The 22356-nt window shown below is 47.2% G+C and overlaps 1 protein-coding gene across 8 annotated transcripts in view; it reads left to right on the top strand.

Moving 5' to 3' along the window:
- The first annotated feature begins 19480 nt into the window (after positions 1-19480).
- Positions 19481-22356, top strand: part of JADE2 (jade family PHD finger 2) — a 51174-nt gene continuing 48298 nt past the window's right edge. For 3 of the 8 annotated variants that reach the window (XR_003511819.1, XM_027546478.1, XM_027546477.1), the window contains exon 1: positions 21500-21601. Coding sequence is in view for 2 of the 8 variants with exons in the window: in XM_027546478.1 (XP_027402279.1) it covers positions 21500-21601 (102 nt within the window). In the remaining 6 variants the exon portion in view is untranslated. The other 5 variants (XM_027546483.1, XM_027546481.1, XM_027546482.1 and 2 more) reach the window with 5 other exon arrangements.

Raw genomic sequence — 22356 nt, 5'->3', positions numbered from 1 at the left:
CTTTAGCTCTTCCTGCTCCTGGGTGGCAAGTCTGCTGTAGGACTTGAGTGGGATAACACCAGGCTGCCAGGCTCCAGAGGCCAAGTCATGCCCAGCTACTCCTATCAGACAGTCACTACCCTGCAAGGCATGTGTCCCCATCAGGGATAAGTGCTGTCAGACTTGCCAGTTCTGGAATTTCTTACCCAGGGCAGTCCATGAAGAAAATGGGGATTGGGTCAGAGAGCCCTTTTGAAGCCCCTCAACTTGCCTCAGGTAGCCAGGGCTCCACTGTCACCTTGGTCACTGGTGGGGCCAAGTGGGCTCCATGGGGATCCAAGTGGTGAGAGTGGGGGCCAACCTCAGAACTCCAAGGGAGCTCCTGGAAGATGCATTGTGTCCAGAGTAAGGGAGACCATGGCAATCAGGGCTGTCGGTGTGGGGTGGTTCTGCTCAGAGGTGCGGGGAGCCCTGTCTTGGGACAGTGAGGGATGGTGAGGAGAGAGTTTGGAAACGGCCGAGGGGCTGGCCTCCAGGCCTTCACCTGGGCGCTGTGTTGTAGACTAAACAGCACTCAGTTAGACCATGCGACTCTCAGAGATCAGAGGAAGGAGCCTGCACTTGCAGGTCAGTGCCTGAGAGCACTTCTTGAAGACGTGGGTGTGCCAATAAAGAAAGAAAAACTACTCGGACTGAGGGGCTGTGGGAGCAAGAGTCTGGAGGTGGGAACATACCAGACAGGTGTTAGGACCCAGGAGAAGCCCAAGGGAAAAGTGTACAAAGGTTGTGGGTGAGGAGATGGCAAACAGTGGAACGCTCTGGCCCTGAGCTCCATGCCCTTCCAAGCCTTTGACCACTGTTAGGGGGTGAATTGTGTCCCCACAAAAAAATATACTGAAGCTGTAACCCACCCCCCTACCTGTGAACGTGACCTTATTTGGAAATAAGGTCTCTGCAGATATAGTTAGGATGACGTCATTAGGGTGGGCCCCAGTCCAATACGATGTGGATGCTTGTAAGAAGAGGGAAATTTGGACAGAGACGCAGGCAGACGAGGAGAAGAACACCACGCGGAGACACACAGACACAGAAGGAAGACAGACTTGTGAAGACGAAGGCAGAGATTGCAGGTGTGCAGCCACAAACCAAGGAACAGAGAGCGGGAAGGAGGGAGCCCAGCCCCGCCAACACCTTGAGTTCAAACTTCTAGCCTCCAGAACTGCAAGAGAACAAATTTCTGTTGTTTTAAGCCACCAAGTTTGTGGCACTTGGTTATGGCAGCCCCAGAAGACTAAAGCACCAGGCTGACCCTGCTGCCTGGATCGCCTTTCCTTCCTGTCTAGACCCTTCCAGCTAGCCTGCTCACTGCCTTTGAGTGTACCACCCGCTCCACGGTGCAGAGTCTAATGTGACTTCTCTGAGTCACCTGATGCCGAGCCCTCATCCAGTAGACCTGTAAAGTTTGATAGCCAGCTTACCTCCCAGACTAGACTGTTAGCTCCTTCAGGGCAAGGCTGGCAGCATGGGGCTTGGTACATGGTGGGTGCTCAGTCAGTGTGAAGTAAATGGAGAGGTCATCGAGACTGGCACGTGCCATCTGTTCCTCCACAGCCTAGCCCAGCTCAGGTGGGCACAGAGCTGCCCAGAGAGGTTACAGCATCATCCATGCAGACTGCTTTCAGCTCCTCCACTTTCCAGTTCCCTCCTGGTCCCACCTAAGTCTGAAGAACTTGGGGAAATTCCTAACTTTCTCTTTCAATCGGGCCACTGGCCCTAGGAATTTGCCACAATGTAAAACTGCTCAGGTCCCTCCAACAAGGGGACTGTGTCTGTGGCTCGATGACTCATGCACACTGATCCATCCCGCAGCATTGGGCGGGACCCAGGGCTGGGGATCATGCCAGCCAGCGCAGGCTAGGAGCTTGGACGTCCTGTTGCCCCAGCCCAGTCCCGGGAACGGAGTGTTCTCAAGGCTGCAGGACAAAAATATGGAAGCAGGGAATCAACTCTCATTTGAACTGAGACCTGAGTGACAAAAAGGAGCCCAAAGAGAAAACAGTGAGTTCAAAGGCCCTGAGGTAGGAATGAGCTTGGCATGATGAGAGACTGAACAGAAGGCAGTGGAGGCTGAAGCGTGGTGAAAGAGAGGTCAGTGAGAGGACATGTGATTAGACTGGGCCCACGTGGATAATCCAGGATAATCCCTCCATCTCAGGTTCTTAATTTAATCATATCTTCAAAGTCTTTATTGCTAGATAAGTAACATGTTGCAGGTTCTGGGGAACACAACATAGCCATCTTTAGGGGGCATTATCCTGCCTGACAGTTAAGTCTCTCTGCCTCCTGTCTGTCTCTTTCACTCTTTCACTTCATTTCTGTTTACCTTTCTACTTCCCTATGTGGATCTGGCCATGGATCTCTTGATCTGTAACCTAGCCACAATTTGTCTCTCTTCGTACCCCCTAACCAGTATCAGCAAGTTATTTATCAATCTATCATTCCTCCATGGCTTAATCTTTCAATCTAATAATTTCATCACCCCTCAGCCATCAATCTAATAAACTGACTTTTAAACTCAATCTATCATTCAGTGCCCTCTGTCCATGATGAATTATCAGTCATCTCGCTCCATATTTGCACATGTCACATATGTGAACATACTTTCTCAATGCCTGCAAATAAATTCAATTAGTACTCGCTGAGTGCTTGTCTTCTGCCCAATTTCACGTTGTGTATCAGTGAGATAAAGGGCTGATGACAACCCCAGTAGTTACATTTGGATCTCTTTATCATCATCATCATCACTATCAATGCCATCATCGCCCAGTCCATGTACACTGTTCAAATCTTTTATCCACATAGAGACCATTTTGATTTATTTATTTTTGGCTGTGCTGGGTCTTTGTTGCTGCACGTGGGCTTTCTCTAGTTGTGGCGAGGGAGGCTCCTCTTCCCTGTGGAGCACGGGCTTCTCCTTGTAGTGGCTCCTCTTGCTGCAGAGCACAAGCTCTAGAGTGTGGGCTCAGTAGTTGTGGCAAGAGGGTTTAGTTACCCTGTGGCATCTGGGAGCTTTCCCAGCCAGGGATCGAATCCATGTCCCCAGCATCGGCAGGCGTCTTCTTAACCACTGGATCACCATGGAAGTCCCAGGGACCATTTTTAAATGAACTTTCCAGATAAATCCAAGGTGCTCTAGTCTGACTTTTGCTCACTAGCCATCCTATGTTTGCATAAATAATGCAGACTCATTTTAACTTGATCTTAGATAAAGTGTGGGTAGAAAAGTATATCTGCTGGGCAAGCATCTTATGCATCAAATAACAAATCCTAAAGTTATATGGAACTTGTTTTTAGGTTGTCTGGGCAAATAGCACAAAAGATGGGAACTCCAGAGATGTGGCATCAGGCATATATGGGCACACGCAGACACAATGACATGACACACACATACATACATATGTGGGTACACACAAGTGTACACATATACACACAAGCACATGTGTACCCTCTCTCTCCCCTCTCTCCGTGCATAGTGGCTCCTTCCTTCCCCCCAAACACACACAGGGCCAAAGCAGGCACTTCTGCACTGACTCATGTCCTGCCTCATCTTGCTTCCGGTCTAGGAATCTTACCTCCTATCTGGGTTTTGAGGTCTTCTGGGGCAAGAATGGTACCTGCTCTTCCTTGGGCCTACCCTTAAGTGTCCAGCCAAAGGACTGGACACTTAAGAGCTGCTTGCCTCTCCCTGAACTCTGAAAGCAGTTGGGGATCAGGGAGATAAGGAACTAGATGCCCAGTGGCAGAAGCCCTTCAGGGGAGTCCCCATTGCCAAACACAATTCCCCCTGCACCCTAGGAAACTGACTTTCCTGCCCTTACTGGATGTCAGGGTAATGCAAGATTTCCCTCTTCCATAGAACTCTCCTAGAGGAGCTGTGTTAGGTGGATAAGCTGCCTGGATGTGGCCTAGCTGCAGAGCAGTTTGACAAGAATACCTTTGTTTCTAAGCAGCTCTGTTGCACAGGCATCCAGCATCAATTCCTGTCCAAGCCTCTCCCCAGGGCGATGGCAGGGGATCCAGCACATTTGGAAGCAACTTGCGACCTGTTAGAGCTGCGGGTCCTAGATGTCCAGCAGTGATAGTGCCCAAGGTCACCTCAGGCTCACAAGTTTCTTTGTCTACAGTCCTAAAGGTGGGATAGTTTATTCACTTGTGCCTGCAGGAGGCTCCCAAGGCAGCCACCTTGCACCCTGGAACACTTCCTGGCAATGGGAGGCTGGTCAAGGTCTGAACACCATTAATGAATCCTTGACTGTGGTGTAGCATCTCAGAGTCAGTTGACCTTACTGCTTCTGACTCCACACTGAGCCTTGATCCTATTTACATATTTGACACACACTCCCATGCAAATCCAGTGTATGTCCCTTTACATCTGTGGTATTCTCAGGGCTAGGACCCCGTGTAACACATCCCTATAGCCTGAAGCCAGGCCAGACCAACTATAGGAATTGTATACAGAACAGGTCTGCACCTGCACACACCCGCGTCCCACAGGCCAAGAGCCCAAGCCCTGGCCTCATGCACCGTCTACTTCTCTCACCCAAGCTAGAGCCCTCACTCAGTGGGTTTCATTAACTGTGTAGGGCCCAGCAGGTATTGAATTTACCCCTACACTTGTTCCCTAAGGAGCCAGGCTGGACCAGGTCCCCTCAAGCCAGATGTGTTGGAAAGAAGTACTCTATCTGTTAGAGGAGGAGGTTCCTCCCAGAAGCCATGCTGCTCAGAAACGTCTCTCTTCCCACCCTGGTTCCCAGGCACAGCCTGACTCATGCCCTAGTCTCAGCCAGCCAAAGGCTAAGTGGGGCTTTTCTGTGCCCTTCCTGGAGTTCAGCCTCCATGGGGGGAGCGTCTGGAATAGACTTAGAATCCCAGGCTGGCCAGCTGGAGAAGTCCAAACAGGCTCCAGGCCACCCAGAAGTCAGCACAGGGCCTAGACTAGAGAGCAGAAGTCTTGTCCCTGCCTGCCAAGACCATGGTCTAACCTTGGTTGGGCTGGAGGAGTCCATCCTTCCACCCCATTGATGCTTCTGCTCTTGGAGAATTCTGAGCTCCTGTGAGGCAACCAGCACTGCCCAAATGCAAAGGGCTCCTTGAAACTCCCCTGACTACCTCAGAGTCACCTCTTTCTCTCCAGCTCCACAGCCCTACCCCAGCCCCTGAACCCCTCCCCAACTTTACTCCTTTTGCATCAACATAGGCAACTGGTAATCACCAGACACTACATTTTTTTCTATGAAGCTGCGTATATCTGTGTGTCTGTGTTCAGTTTAAAATGTAGACTTCTGTAGGTATTTTTTTTTTTTAAGTAAATGAGATCATACTGTACATATTACCCTGAAACTTTCTTTTCGCTTAACACTTTTCTTGGGGCTCTTTCTCATCAGACGCACAAAACCACACAATGTTTTTTAGTACGCTGTCTTCTTTTTGCCCTTGGTTTATTTAGTGAGTTCTCTAGTGACAAACATTCAAGCTATTTCAAGTTTTTCAGTGTTACAAACAATGCTGTAATGATGCTCTTAAACAGATCCTCTTGTGCCCACATCAGAAGGTCTCTCTGAGGGAGATTCCTGGAAATTAACTTAACATTCTCGTCTTCTCCTTCCAATTTGGGGCAACCATAGGGCCTCACCTTTCATCCTCAAGAAGCATACTAGTATATTTTCCTGTACAAAGGGAGGTCTATAGTCCAGGTAGACACCACCCATCTCTCTAGAACATCCTCCATCCTCCCATCTCATGTGAATTTCCATCTATATGTAGTCCATCTCTAGGCCCTTTTAAAGAAACTCTCTTGACCAACTCACAGGCTCCTAGATAGCTTGTTTTTACCTTGACCTTCCCATCTATGGTTAAGGAGTTATTTTCCTAAATGGGACTAAATCCCTAGGAGACTGAATCTTGACCTGGAACTCACTGCCCTAAGATAGAGCCTTGTTTATATGGGTGCTTGTAAAGTACATGTTATTTCTAATAAAACCAAGTTACCTTCAGTGTGGCTATGAACTCATCAGTAAATGCATGGGAAGGGTCTTTGTAAGACTGTCACACTGACTGGGGGGTGGAAGGTCGGATGGGACTTTGATTTATGAGAAACCCTGAAAAAAACAGAGTTTTTCTCACACTATTCAACTTGATTGGGACCCAGTGCCTTTGGTTCTTGGATTGGGCCAGGCCCCTCAGCTCTGAGTGGGGTGTCTCACACTTTGACTCTGGTCAAGCTGGCCCCTGACTTGGCTGGAGTTACTGCCTGCTGCCAGTTTCTGGGGAGGTGTTTCGAGGCCCCAGGGGTCTTATTTGCCCTCTGCCATCTGTGGCCACTGGACTGGAGCTGGAGTCTGAGAAGGGACAGGTGGCCTGGCTGGCACATCATCTAGACATCTCCTGGGTCTGGTCAGTACCATCTTGAAACCAGCTGGCAAGGGCTGCAGAGGGGTCCCTCTCCCCAGCATGTATTTGTGGCACCACAGAAAAAGCCAAGGCTGGATCCTGCCAGGTCAGTGTCTTCAGCCACGGACACAGCCTTAGGCAGCTTTCCTCTCTGTTCCAAACCCCAACTGCAGCCCCTGCTTAGAGTCTGGGAGGCAGAAGCTGCTGAATTTGTCCTCCCTTGAATGCAAAACTGTGTTCTGTGCACAGGGCTTGATGCAGAGTAGGCAGCCAGGAAATATTTATTGAATGGCCAACAGAATGAATGTTCACCCTCCCTTAGGGGCAGCCACCTAATGCCACTGTGTGTGGGAGGGTGAGAACTGGATTCCAGAAACAGAGGAGACGGAAGAAAGTGTGAACAAACCTCACTTCCGTCTATGTAATCTTCCCAGATTTCATTTTTCCCTTCAGGATTCCCAGGAATTCTTCAGGAACTCTATTGTTAGGTTAAGTGTTGTGATCCACTTTTCCTAAACCTCCATACCTGTGCTACTTCAGGCATGATCTGTGAACCAGCAGCAGCAGCAGCATCTGGGAACTTGTTAGAAATGCAGAATATCAGGCCCCACCCCAGACCTAATGAGTCAGAATCTGTTCTTGGGCAAGATCCCAGGTGTTTCATGTGCGCGTACATTAAGTACCGCCTTATGCAGCTAGTGACTTCTCACCGGGCACAGAGGCTGGCTGCTAGAGAGCTACATCTGGGCTTCTGCCTACCTTGATGACTCAGACAAATTGTCAAGTCAGATATTGTTTTCTCTGCAGTCTGTGAATACTGTCTAGAACATAGTAGGCACTCAATAAAAATTCAATAAGTAAATATTGAATGATTATCATGCTATTTTCTCAATTTAGGGTGCCTACAGTATGCTGGACCTATGCTTCTGGACATAAATTGCAAGTTATTAGAAAGATTTTTTTGTCCCCAATAAGAGCTCCAGGAAGAATGGCTGTTATTGAATGAGCAATTAGTGAATGCCAGAGCAAAGCCTGGTACCATGTGGAAAGTTCTCAGTGTTTTTAAAATTGTGGTTCAAGGCCAAGGGCCTGAAGCATGACCTACTGCTTGTTAAAAATGAAGATCCCTAGGCCCTGCCCCAGACCTGCCATTGAGAACCTTTGGGGATGAGGCCCTTAAATTTACATTTTTAACAAGCATCCCAGGCACTCTAAAGTTCGGGAATTATCACATCCTTAATTTTAGAGAAGGAAATTAAGGAAACAGATTTGTGCAGATTCACAGAACTGGTGGATAGGACTCAAACCCATGACTGCCTGAGTCTGGAATCCACAGTTTTAACCATACATCTATTATACTGGAAAAGCGAATGCCCAGGCTGGCTGTGTGTATTTAGCCACCTATATAATTTTGTGTGTATTTCCTATATTCACAAAAATTTGCTAGACTGTGAACTCTTAGGAAATCTTGGAGGTGGTGAATGTGTTTTATTTCTCTCAGTATCTGTAGCGTCCATTATCATGCATGGCATCTGGAATATTCTCAACAAAAGTAGTTTCAATTGAATTTCTCAGATCAGATCAGATCAGTAGCTCAGTCGTGTCCGACTCTTTGCGACCCTATGAATCGCAGTACACCAGGCCTCCCTGTCCATCACCAACTTCCGGAGTTCACTCAGACTCACGTCCATCGAGTCAGTGATGCCATCCAGCCATCTCATCCTCTGTCGTCCCCTTCTCCTCCTGCCCCCAATCCCTCCCAGCATCAGGGTCTTTTCCAATGAGTCAACTCTTCCATGAGGTGGCCAAAGTACTGGAGTTTCAGCTTTAGCATCATTCCTTCCAAAGAAATCCCAGGGCTGATCTCCTTCAGAATGGACTGGTTGGATCTCCTTGCAGTCCAAGGGACTCTCAAGAGTCTTCTCCAACACCACAGTTCAAAAGCATCAATTCTTTGACGCTCAGCCTTCTTCACAGTCCAACTCTCACATCCATACATGACCACAGGAAAAACCATAGCCTTGACTAGACGGACCTTTGTTGGCAAAGTAATGTCTCTGCTTTTGAATATGCTATCTAGGTTGGTCATAACTTTCCTTCCAAGGAGTAAGCGTCTTTTAATTTCATGGCTGCAGTCACCATCTGCAGTGATTTTGGAGCCCCCAAAAATAAAGTCTGACACTGTTTCCACTGTTTCCCCATCTATTTCCCATGAAGTGGTGGGACCGGATGCCATGATCTCCGTTTTCTGAATGTTGAGCTTTAAGCCAACTTTTTCACTCTCCACTTTCACTTTCATCAAGAGGCTTTTGAGTTCCTCTTCACTTTCTGCCATAAGGGTGGTGTCATCTGCATATCTGAGGTTATTGATATTTCTCCCGGCAATCTTGATTCCACCTTGTGTTTCTTCCAGTCCAGCGTTTCTCATGATGTACTCTGCATAGAAGTTAAATAAACAGGGTGACAATATACAGCCTTGACGAACTCCTTTTCCTATTTGGAACCAGTCTGTTGTTCCATGTCCAGTTCTAACTATTGCTTCCTGACCTGCACACAGATTTCTCAAGAGGCAGATCAGGTGGTCTGGTATTCCCATCTCTTGAAGAATTTTCCACAGTTTATTGTGATCCACACAGTCAAAGGCTTTGGCATAGTCAATAAAGCAGAAATAGATGTTTTTCTGGAACTCTCTTGCTTTTTCTATGATCCAGCAGATGTTGGCAATTTGATCTCTGGTTCCTCTGCCGTTTCTAAAACCAACTTGAACATCAGGAAGTTCACGGTTCACATATTGCTGAAGCCTGGCTTGGAGAATTTTGAGCATTACTTTACTAGCGTGTGAGATGAGTCCAATTGTGCAGTAGTTTGAGCATTGTTTGGCATTGCCTTTCTTTGGGATTGGAATGAAAACTGACCTTTGCCAGTCCTATGGCCACTCGTACATAATTATCCATTTCTACAATCATGTATATACAGATTACCTCTCATTTTCAGGTAGTATCTTGAAATCAGCTGTAACAACTATAAGTGTTCCCACTCTTCACTTGTTCAAACTTGTGCCTGTGCCACTCCATTGATATGGCTTTTGTCAAGATCTCCAGTGGCTTGCATGTAGCTGAACCTGATGATCACTTGTCAGTCCTTATCTTACCTGACCCCTTGGCAGCTTTGGACATTGGGCTTTCCTCTGTCCTAAAATTCTCTTCATTTGGCTTCCAGGACATTCCTTCTATCTCTGAATGCTACTGCTCCTTTTTTCATTGTTTTTTTCCAATTCTTTTTTATTTTCAGTGTGAGAAAATACATATAAATTTTACTGTCTTAACCTTTCTTAAGTATACAGTTCAGTGATATTAAGTACATTCACATTGTTGTGCAACCATCACCACCATCCATCTTCAGAACTCTTTCATTTTGTAAAATTGAAACTCTATATCCGTTAAACAATAACTCCCCATTTTCCCCTTTCCCCAGCCCCTGGCAGCCACCGTTCTACTTTTTGTCTCTATGAATTTCACCACTCTAGGTATCTCATACAAGTGGAATCATGCAACATTTATCTTTTTGTAACTGGCTTATTTCAGTAGCATAGGAACCTCAAGGTTCATCCATGTGGTAGCATATTGCAGAATTTCCTTCCTTTTTAAATTTGAAAAATATTCCATTATATATATATATGTATGTATATGTATACACACACACTTCATGGGAAATAGATGGGGAAACAGTGGAAACAGTGTCAGACTTTATTTTGGGGGGTCCAAAATCACTGCAGATGGTGATTGCAGCCAAGACGCTTACTCCTTGGAAGGAAAGTTATGACCAACCTAGATAGCATATTCAAAAGCAGAGACATTACTTTGCCAACAAAGGTCCGTCTAGTCAAGGTTATGGTTTTTCCAGTGGCCATGTATGGATGTGAGAGTTGGACTGTGAAGAAAGCTGAGCACTGAAGAATTGATGCTTTTGAACTGTGGTGTTGGAGAAGACTCTTGAGAGTCCCTTGGACTGCAAGGAGATCCAACCAGTCCATCCTAAAGGAGATCAGTCCTGGGTGTTCATTGGAAGGACTGATGCTAAAGCTGAAACCCCAATACTTTGGCCATCTCATGGGAAGAGTTGACTCATTGGAAAAGACCCTGATGCTGGGAGGGATTGGGGGCAGGAGGAGAAGGGGACGACAGAGGATGAGATGGCTGGATGGCATCACCGACTCGATGGACGTGAGTTCGAGTGAACTCCGGGAGTTGGTGATGAACAGGGAGGCGTGGTGTGTTGTGATTCATGGGGTCGCAAGGAGTAGGACACAATTGAGCGACTGAATTGAACTGATACACACACACACACACTCATACATACCACATTTTGCTTATCCATTCATACATCAATGGATATTTGGTTTCTTCCACATTTTAGCTATTGTGAATAATGCTGTTGTGAACATAAGTGTACAAATACCTGTTCAAGATCTTGCTTTCAATTCTTTGAGTACACACCAAAAATGGAATTGCTGGATCATACGGTAATTCTGTCTTTAATTTTTTGAGAAATGGCTGTACTGTTTTCCACACTGGTTGTACTATTTTACATTCCTATCAACAATACACAAGTGTTCTACTTTCTCCACATTCTTGTCAACACTTGTTATTCTTGTTTTTTTTCAATAGTAGCTATCCTAATGGATGTGAGGCAGTACCTCAGTGTAGAATTTCCTTAATGATGAGTGATGTTGAGCATCTTTTCATGTGCTTATTGGTCATTTGCATTTCTTCTTTGGAGAAATACTGGAATACTTTTTTTTTAACAACAGCTTGCTTCTTCATCTTCCAGACCTCTTAAGCTTGCAGTGCCCAAGGATGCCATCCTTGGACCTCTTCTCTTTCTACACCTACCTTCTTGGTGATTCAGACATCACTTGTTGTTGTTGTTCAGTTACTAAGTTGTGTCTGACTCTCTGTGACCCCATGGTCTGCAGCACACCAGGCCTCCCTGTCCCTCACCATCTCACGAAGTTTGCCCAAGTTCATATCCATTGCATTGGTGATGCCATTCAGCCATTTCATCCTCAGATGCCCTCTTCTCCTTCTGCCCTCAATCTTTCCCAACATCAGGGACTTTACCACTGAGTTGGCTGTTCGCATCAAATGACCAAATTACTGGAGCTTCAGCTCCAGCATCAGTCCTTCCAACGAATATTCAGGGTTGATTTCCCTTAAGATTGACTGGTTTCATCTCCTTGCTGCCCAAGGGATTTTCAGGAGTCCTCTCCAGCACCACAGTTCAAAGGCATCAATTCTTTGGCGTTTTGCCTTCTTTACAGTCCAGCTCTCATAACTCTACATGACCCCTGGGAAGACCATAGCCTTGACTATACAGATCTTTGTCAGCAGAGTAATGTCTCTGCTTTTCAATACACTGTCTAGATTTGTCATAGCTTTCCTGCCAAGAAGCAATCGTCTTCTGACTTCATGGCTGCAGTCACCGTCCGCAGTGATTTTAGAGCCCAAGAAGAAAAAATCTGTCACTACTTCCACCTTTTCCTTTTTTATTTGCCATGAAGTAATGGCAAACATCACTGTAGCTTTAAATACTATCTACCTGGTGATGACTCTCAAGAGATATCTTCCCCAGACCTCGCCCCTGGGCTGAGGTTGCATTTCAAGCTGCTTACAGGATGGCTGCACTTAGATATCTAATATGCACCTCAAGCTTAGCATGTCTTATGCTGAGCTCCTTATACTTCCTTCAAATCTACTCCTTTCACAGTTTCCCCTATCTAGGTTCATCGCAGTTCCCTCTTTGCAATGGTTCAAGGCAAAACTCTTGTCATCTTTGACTTCTTGTTTTCTCACACCCCATCAAAAAATCCCTGTCAGAGCTCTCCTCAAACTACATATGGAATTTGACCACTTCCACTGATATAACACTCTAGTCCAAGTTAAAACATCATCTCCCACCTGTTTTATTATGATGAACTTCTAACGGATCTTCCTGCTTCAGCCTTTCCCCTTCAGTTTGTCCTTCATCTGGCAGAAGGGTGACCTGTGCAATCGGTGTCAGAATATACCCTTTTTCTTCTCATAATCCTCCATATTATTTCTAGCAAAAGCCAAATTCCTAACAATGCCGTATATAATCTCTTCCTTGTATGTGTACATACTAAGCACATTCCTGCCTGAAAGTTTTTGCACTTGTTTGTCTCTGTGTAGAGAAAGTGGTCCTTAATCTTTATTTCATGCCATGGACCTCTTTGGCAGCCTATGATGCCTGTAGACTCTGAATATCTTTAAATCCATAAAATAAGCTTCAGAAATTATAAAAACCAACTATATTGAAATGTTGTTGTTGTTTAGTTGCTAGGTCATGTCTGACTTTCTCAAACCCATGGACTATAGCCCGCCAGACTTCTCTGTCCATGGGATTATTCAGGCAAGAATACTGAAATGAGCAGCCATTTCCTTCTCTGAGGGATCTTCCCAACCCAGGGATCGAACCTGCATCTCCTGCAGTGGCAAGCTCCCCTGGGCTCAGTGGTAAAGAATCTGCCTACCAATGCAGGAGATGCAGGTTCGATCCCTGGGTCAGGAAGATCCCCCAGAGAAGGGAATGGCTACCCACTCTAGTATTCTTCCCTAGGAAATCTCATGGAGAGATGAGCCTGGTAGGCTACAGTCTATGGAATCTCCTCCTCCCCACCCCCAAAGAAAAGACCCTCAAAATATTTTTTAAATGTGTAATATATATGTTTCATATGAATCCATTAAATGACAAGCGCTAACAGCATAATTTTGAGATAGTGATGAGTGTTATGATATTTTAAGGTATTTGCAACAACTATAATGTGATATGAAAATATCTGTGATTTCTATTGGCAACAATATCATAGGTGCTGTGATTTTCTGTCTGCTTTCATAATCAAAGAACATGCCAAATTTTAACTAGTGAAAATTAAAATATAACATTTGTTTACCATCTAAAGTCAAGACTCCCTGAATTCTATCCTCAGACCTCTGGAGGGAGGTGTCTATGACTTCACATTAAGAATTCCTAGCAAAAAAAAAAAGAATTCCTAGCTTAAAGTCAAAAATCTCTCTCGGTAAATGTCACATTGTACTTGAAAATATGTGGGTTATTTTCAAATATCTTTTGATATTGATTTCTAACATAATTCCACAGTGAAAAGAGAATAGACTCTGTATGATTTCAATACCTGTAGACCATGAAATTTTTGCACCTTATTTTATGTCCCTGGATATGTTCCAGTGTGTCCTGGTTTGCAGTCTGTGGGAACTTGAATTTGTATCCTGCTGTCATGTGAAAATTGTATAACTCTTAACTATGTTGAATTGGTTAATAGTGCTTTTCAGATCTCCTATATCCTCTACTTTTCTGTCTATTCATTCTATTAATTTTTGAGAGTTTGATATTGAAACTCCAACTAAATATCTTAATTTATCTACTTAAAAAAGAACTGTACTATATAGTGGAACTATATGTAACTTTGTTGTATATTTTCCAGTTCAATTCAGTTCAGTCGCTCATCGTGTCCGACTCTTTGTGACCCCATGAATCGCAGCACACCAGGCCTCCCTATCCATCACCAACTCCCAGAGTTTACCCAAACTCATGTTCATCGACTCGGTGATGACATCCAGCCATCTCAACCTCTGTTGTCCCCTTCTCCTTCTGCCCCCAAACCCTCCCAGCATCAGGGTCTTTTCCAATGAGTCAACTCTTTGCATGAGGTGGCCAAAGTATTGGAGTTTCAGCTTCAGCATCAGTCCTTTCAATGAACATCCAGGACTGATCTCCTTTAGGATGGACTGGTTGGATCTCCTTGCAGTCCAAGGGACTCTCAAGAGTCTTCTCCAACACCACAGTTCAAAAGCATCAATTCTTCGGCACTCAGCCTTCTTCACAGTCCAACTCTCACATCCATACATGACCACTGGAAAAACCATAGCCTTGACTAGACGGACCTTTGTTGGCAAAGTAGTGTCTCTGCTTTTGAATATGCTATCTAGGTTGGTCATAACTTTCCTTCCAAGGAGTAAGTGTCTTTTAATTTCATGGCTGCAATCACCATCTGCAGTGATTTTGGAGCCCCCAAAAAGAAAGTCTGACACTGTTTCCACTGTTTCCCCATCTATTTCCCATGAAGTGGTGGGACCAGATGCCATGATCTTCATTTTCTGAATGTTGAGCTTTAAGCCAACTTTCTCACTCTTGTCTTTCACTTTCATTAAGAGGCTTTTTAGTTCCTCTTCACTCTCTGCCATAAGGGTGGTGTCATCTGCATATCTGAGGTTATTGATATTTCTCCCGGCAATCTTGATTCCACCTTGTGTTTCTTCCAGTCCAGCGTTTCTCATGATGTACTCTGCATAGAAGTGAAATAAGCAGGGTGACAGTATACAGCCCTGACGTACTCCTTTTTCTATTTGGAACCAGTCTGTTGTTCCATGTCCAGTTCTAACTGTTGCTTCCTGACCTGCATATAGGTTTCTCAACAGGCAGGTCAGGTGGTCTGGTATTCCCATCTCTTGAAGAATTTTCCACAGTTTATTGTGATCCACACAGTCAAAGGCTTTGGCATAGTTAATAAAGCAGATAGATGTTTTTCTGGAACTCTCTTGCTTTTTCCATGATCCAGCGGATGTTGGCAATTTGATCTCTGGTTCCTCTGCCTTTTCTAAAACCAGCTTGAACATCTGGAAGTTCACGGTTCACGTATTGCTGAAGCCTGGCTTGGAGAATTTTGAGCATTACTTTACTAGCATGTGAGATGAGTGCAATTGTGCGGTAGTTTGAGCATTGTTTGGCATTGCCTTTCTTTGGGATTAGAATGAAAATTGACTTTTTCCAGTCCTGTGGCCACTGCTGAGTTTTCCAAATTTGCTGGCATATTGAGTGCAGCACTTTCACAGCATCATCTTTCAGGATTTGGAATAGCTCAACTGGAATTCTATCACCTCCACTAGCTTTGTTCATAGTGATGCTTTCTAAGGCCCACTTGACTTCACATTCCAGGATGTCTGGCTCTAGACGAGTGATCACACCATCGTGATTATCTGGGTCGTGAAGATCTTTTTTGTACATTTCTTCTATGTATTCTTGCCACCTCTTCTTAATATCTTCTGCTTGTGTTAGGTCCATACTATTTCTGTCCTTTATCGAGCCCATCTTTGCATGAAATGTTCCCTTGGTATCTCTAATTTTCTTGAAGAGATCTCTAGTCTTTCCTATTCTGTTGTTTTCCTCTATTTCTTTGCATTGATTGCTGAGGAAGGCTTTCTTATCTCTCCTTGCTATTCTTTGGACTCTGCATTCAGATGTTTATATCTTTCCTTTTCTCCTTTGCTTTTCACTTCTCTTCTTTTCACAGCTATTTGTAAGGCCTCCCCAGACAGCCATTTTGCTTTTTTGCATTTCTTTTCCATGGGGATGGTCTTGATCCCTGTCTCCTGTACAATGTCACGAACCTCATTCCATAGTTCATCAGGCACTCTATCTATCAGGTCTAGGCCCTTAAATCTATTTCTCACTTCCACTGTATAGTCATAAGGGATTTGATTTAGGTCATATCTGAATGGTCTAGTTGTTTTCCCTACTTTCTTCAATTTAAGTCTGAATTTGGCAATAAGGCATTCATAATCTGAGCCACAGTCAGCTCCCAGTCTTGTTTTTGCTGACTGTACAGAGCTTTTCCATCTTTGGCTGCAAAGAATATAATCAATCTGATTTCAGTGTTGACCATCTGGTGATATCCATGTGTAGAGTCTTCTCTTGTGTTGTTGGAAGAGGGTGTTTGCTATGACCAGTGTGTTCTCCTGGCAAAACTCTATTATTAGCCTTTGCCTTGCTTCATTCTGTACTCCAAGGGCAAATTTGCCTGTTACTCCAGGTGTTCCTGACTTCCTACTTTTGCATTCCAGTCCCCTATAATGAAAAGGACATCTTTTTTGGGTGTTAGTTCTAAAAGGTCTTGTAGGTCTTCATAGACCCATTCAATTTCAGCTTCTTCAGCGTTACTGGTTGGGGCATAGACTTGGATTACTGTGATACTGAATGGTTTGCCTTGCAAACGAACAGAGATCATTCCGTCGTTTTTGAGATTGCATGCAAGTACTGCATTTCTGACTCTTTTGTTGACCATGATGGCTACTCCATTTCTTCTAAGGTATTCTTGCCCACAGTATTAGATATAATGGTCATCTGAGTTAAATTCACCCATTCCAGTCCATTTTAGTTCGCTGATTCCCAGAATGTTGACATTCACTCTTGCCATCTCCTGTTTGACCAGTTCCAATTTGCCTTGATTCATGGACCTAACATTCCAGGTTCCTATGTAATATTGCTTTTTACAGCATCAGACCTTGCTTCTATCACCAGTCACATCCACAACTGGGTATTGTTTTTGCTTTGGCTCCATCTCTTCATTCTTTCTGGAGTTATTTCTCCACTGATCTCCAGTAGCATATTGGGCACTCACCGACCTGGGGAATTCCTCTTTCAGTATCCTATAATTTTGCCTTTTCATACTGTTCATGGGGTTCTCAAGGCAAGAATACTGAAGTGGTTTGCCATTCCCTTCTCCAGTGGACCACATTCTGTCAGATCTCTCCACCATGACTCGTCCGTCTTGGAGATTTTCCAAGTCTCCTGTAAATGTGTTATCATAGTTTCATAATTTAAAAAATAAAAAAGAAAGAAGAAAAAAAAAGAATCCCTAGCTCAGAATGCTCTTCCTCCATAAACCCTCACAACTCATTCCTTCATCTCCTTTTACTCAAAAGCTATCTTCTCAGCAAGATTTTCCCTGAGGACTCTATTTAAATTGCATCCTCACATTCCCTATCCCCCTTTCTACTTAATTCTTCTCCACGGTACCTACTAACCTTCAAATATAAGTTTTTTTCAACTTAAAAAAAATTATGTATTTCCTTTAACTAGAAAGTCAGAATAGGCTTTTTTTTTCATTGGAGGATAATTTCTTTGCAATATTGTGTTGGTTTCTGGTTGCTTCTGGGTTCCTCCTGTCTGCCTGGTTGTCGGAGGTCCCTGACCAGCAGTGTGGTGGGTATCCTATGTGTGAGGAGACACTGACTCTGTGTCTTCCCTCTCCACCATCTTGGCTCCGCCTCTAGAGAATAGGCATTTTTTCTATCATGTTTGTGCTGTATTCCCAGCACCTAGAATGATGCTTAACATACAGTAGGCACTCAATAAATATTTGTTGAAAATAATTAATGATTACATCTCCAGGGACACCAAGTTTCTCTCTTTTTATTTCTGTAAAAAGTTAATGATTTGTGAAAATTTTAACAAGGATTGAGGAGTTATAATTAGCTTCCATGCTATCATTCTATTTACATTTCCAAGGTTAACCTTAAACAGTAGCACAGAACTGTGCAAAGTCAAGGATTCTAACGGAGCACCCCATCCTAAACAAGAAGTACCTTCCAAGGACTATTTAGGTGACCTGGATCTCACCCAAAGTCAGGGAAACCACCTCAGAGAAAAGTGCTGCTCATACAATTATTTCCTGCCAATGGAGCAATCAGGCTCCCATCTCCAATCAAACCAGTCATGCTAATACTTTTTATTTTTGGCAGTGTGGTAAAATGGAAAGTACATGGGTCCTGGGGTCTGCTGAACTAGGTACCTGTTCTGCTACCACTTGCTAACTGTTTGTTGGCAAGTTGCTAAATCTTTTGAATAGGTAACATGCGGTTTTCCTGAGGATGAAGTAGGATGACTAACAGTCCACAGCCCAGAGCACGTGCCCTATAAATGGTCATTCACTCCCTCTTCTTCCTCTAGGTCATTTAACAACTGCTTGCCATGGGATCAGGATGGCTAAGAGGAGGAGCCTGTCCAGTCCTCTCCTACATGTAAACCCTCTACAACTAGCTCTAAGAAGAGCAGTTCCCTTCAACTGTGCCCCTGTAACTTGGTACCTCCCCTCTCACCTCAGATACGCAGCTACCATTGAGACCGTGACCATGAAGTCCGCAATCATTCAGTTTTTTCTCCTGGCCTTCCCTTTGGCCCACAGTGGGAGATCTTGTATATGTCCCTCAGTTTCTCAGTGCTAACAGCTTTCAGGGAGTGTATTCGCACCCTTCCAAAATGTAGGCACCAGGAAAAGTGCTACTGTGCACTGTATACACTGAGTCAGGCCCTGCTATACACTTAGAGTCCATATATATATATATATATATATATATATATATATATATATGTATGGCCTCAGGAAGCCTCCAACCACCCCATTCTACAGAAGAGGAGAAAGAGACCCAGAGGTGAATATACCTGCCCATATGAAGCAGCCTTGGAACTGCAGAGCCAGGATTAGAGCCTCCCTATTTAACCATTTTGTTCCATGCTCACAGTCTGGGACACCTGTTTCTGGGCACTGAGCTTGAGGTTCGGAAAAACCTACCAACTGACTACTGAACGCTGGAGCAAATCTAATTGGGAGGTGATACCCAGCCCCTCAATCTTGCTGGCAAGCCTCCCTAGACTTTGTGAATGAAGGCCAAGGAAGAGAAATGTTGCAGTGACTCCCTTGGAGCTCGTATTTCTTTCCTGTGGCAAAAAGTGCTTATTTCAGCATCCATCATCTCCCTCTTTGTTGTGTAGACAATCCGCCCTGTCTGAGGATTTGTGCTGTTATTATGAGTTTGTTTATTATTGGATTTATTTCTCCTATAAGCAAATGTGTTCACAACATTCCATCAGGGAATCTCCTTAATTGTCACATAAATGTCATCTTATGTAAATTGAATATTTATCTTTCCACAGAAGGGGTGGAGGGGAAAGAAAGGATAAACAACCTTCAGTCTTGGAGAGGGGAGGCGGTTCCTGTTTCAGTTCACAACTCACCCACGTGCCTTCAAAGTCAAAGGTGAGGTTGAAGAAATTATTGGATCATCTTTGAGGGACAGCCAAAAAGGAGGGGTTAGAAAAAGTTGGCAATGATGCTTTGAGGATATTGGGCCTGGCTCCCAGGTCTCCCCCTCCCCCAAACCCCGCCTGAGTCCAGACCACCCCCTCCCTCCCTAGCTGGGAGCATCTGAGAAGGCTGCAGTTTGCCCCCCACTTCTCCCCATCCAGAAGGCCAGCCAGGCTCCTTCCTCGAGAGAAGGTGAGTGCGGCGGGCGCAGCGGGCTGGGTGGGTGTGGCCCGCGGCTCCGGGAACGGACCCAAGGCCCCGCCAGCGCCCGAGAGCCGCCCGACAGCCCGCCTGCCTGGCGAGCGCAAGCTCTTCTTCCAGAAACTGCGAGGATCCCAGCGCACTGTTTGTGCACCACAAGGTCAAGTCGGGAAGTGGAGCCGGAGGAGGAGGGGCGAGGAGGCGAAGGGTGGGGAGAGGGGCGCCCCGCTTCCTCGCCAAGTGCCAATCCTTGAAGTTGCCCCTTGGTTTTTAACCCTTTAAGGGGAGTGGGAAGGAGCAAGGGGGAAGTGGATACCCTCGGGCAAACTCCTACTGGAACCAGGACGTGCAGCCACCCACCCACTCACCCATCACTGCGTTCCCTACCCCCCGGAAATGCGGGGCTGAGCCGGGCGCCAGGAGGCACTCAGGCGGGGGGAGGGGGCGACGAACCCGAGAGGGACCCTCTCTACGGACCGCCCCTCCTTCTTGAGGTGGCCCACAATTTCAAGTTTCCCCAACCCGGGATGTTAGTTTCCATCTGCTCTGGGTGGGGGAGGAGAGCCGCGCCCCCTCCCCCAGAGTCGCGCGCGCCCCTCCCCTCCGCTCCTGCCAGCACTTTCTGCTCACTTCTGGCGCTGCAAAACGCCACGCGATTTATTCGTTTCGCATTTTTAAACCAGCGATTTAACCAGCAGGGCCTAGAGCGAGGGTCTTCCAGCGCTGGAACCCCGGGAGGCGGGGTACTCTGTGCAAACATCGTTCCCTCCGCGAGTGTCGCCTTCAGGCTGTTATTTGCAAAGAAACGTCTTTTTGACGCAGGGAGAAATGGCAAATTTTAAGTACGTCATTAATATGGCGCCAAAAGATTTTTTTAAGTATAAGCTTGCCTTTTTTTTTTTTTTTTAAAGGTTGCGGGGGGCGCCGCCCCGGTCTGGGGCGCGAAGGGGGCGGGGTGTGAGCAGAAAGTGTGAGTGAGAGTGGAGGGGCGGGGTATGTGTGTGAGTGTGTGAAGTGTGAGCAGACCTGATGGGACTTGCACGGGCGCAGCCGCCGCTTGGGCCCGGCCCTGGGGACAGGGCGGGCTGGGGGCGCCCCAGAGCCCGTGGGGAGTACAGGCCCGAGGTGCAGGCAAGAGGGCGGCCCAGCAGGGTACCCTCCACCCGGAGGCCTGCAACGCTACCTGAACCCGCTACTGGAGCCAAACAACTGGGCGGGGGGGTGGACGGGGGGGGGGGGGCGTCAGGAGTGGAGATCCGAGTGAATAAGAAAAAAGTGGCTACTCCCCCTCCCTCGCTCCTCCCGCCTGCCCCCACCCCACCCCCACCCCAACACATTTTTTTTTTTCTAAAGAGATCACAAGGAAGTCTTGGTTTAAAAAGAAACAGAAACATACACAGGGGGGTTGGTGAATGGTGCCGACCGCGGCCATCGCAGTTGGAGGCTATTTGGGGGGGTGGGTGAGAGGCGTCCATGGAGTTACTTTGCGCCCACTCCTAGCGTCAAGGGCTTAGGTCCAGCGGGCTGACCGTCCCCGGCCAGGGTGCGGTGCCGGGGACCCCACGGCCCCGGCCGCCTCCTTCGCCACGACCCCGGATGGATGCGCGCCCCCCGCCCACCCGCGCCGGCCCCAGGAGCTCCGGGTTTCAGGAGCATCCTTCCCACGCCGGCCCCAGCCGCGGCGCGTAACCGTGGGTAGCGCCCCTCGGAAGGGCACCGCGGAGCAAGGTAAGATCCAGCCCCCGGCGACTGGCCCTGCGCATCTCCACGGCGTTATTTTGTGTTTTTGCAACAGATCTGCCAGCGCTTCTCGCTCCCTCTCTCTCTCTTGCTCGCTCGCTCCCTCTCTCTCCTGCTGGCTGCCTGTTCTAGGAAGCCAGCGCGCGCGCGGAGGGGGGGGGGGGGGTGCCGATGCACAGCACAGGGGAGATTGCGCATGTTGGTCAGTCGTGTTTTAAAGAGTACATTGCGGGGAGGCTGAGAGGGGCGCATGCAACAACAACTTTTGGAAGGGTGAGCTTGGCGACCTTCTTTATTAATGACTGCGGCAAAGCGCCCCTGGGCCGGGGAGGGGGCGCGGGCGGGCGGGGGCGCGCCTGGGCTGCAACTTGCCCCGCGGGCTCTGGCTGGGCGGAGGGTCTGCGGCTGGAGACCTGTGCGGAGAGGAGGTCGCGCGGCCGGGGACGTGGGTTCGGAGGACCCGGGGCTATTTGCCCTCCTGTCTCCCCGAGTTTCATTTTGTTGATACGCAGCACGTCCGGGCGCCGAACCGGGTCGAGCCGGTGCACATGACCCCGCGCTGGGTTCACGTGCAGCCGGTCCGGTCCCAGACACCTTCCGGGGGCCACCGCCTCCGCCCTGTCGCCCCCTCTCCCGGCTGGGTGCACGCGGGCTATGCACGCGGGGGCAGCATGCTCGGTTCCCGGGCGCGGAGGCTCTGCACAAATTAAGCAGTTTTTTGGAGGGGCGGGGGATACCCTTTCCAGGTGAGTATGGAGGGTTCACAGCTCCAGCGCGGGGGGCGCGGGTTGGGGTCGGGGGCAGCCCCCCCGTCCAGGGCTGCGCGGGAGTCCAGCGAGGGAGAAACGCTCCTGGGAGTGGAAATGTACCGGCGGCCGCCGGAGCGGCGGGTGCGCGCCCGCGGGGCGACGGCAGGGGGCGTGGCCCTTGTTTACCTTCTCCCAACTCTGCCGGTTCGCGTCCAGCTCAGGGGACGGTTCTGCAGTCCCCCTGCCCTCCGCCTCCGCCCCGATTCCTGGGTGGTACTG

This window comes from Bos indicus x Bos taurus, chromosome 7, assembly GCF_003369695.1.
Source record: "Bos indicus x Bos taurus breed Angus x Brahman F1 hybrid chromosome 7, Bos_hybrid_MaternalHap_v2.0, whole genome shotgun sequence".
In the NCBI taxonomy this organism is placed as follows: Eukaryota; Metazoa; Chordata; class Mammalia; order Artiodactyla; family Bovidae; genus Bos; species Bos indicus x Bos taurus.
This window is presented reverse-complemented; position numbering and strand designations above follow the sequence as displayed.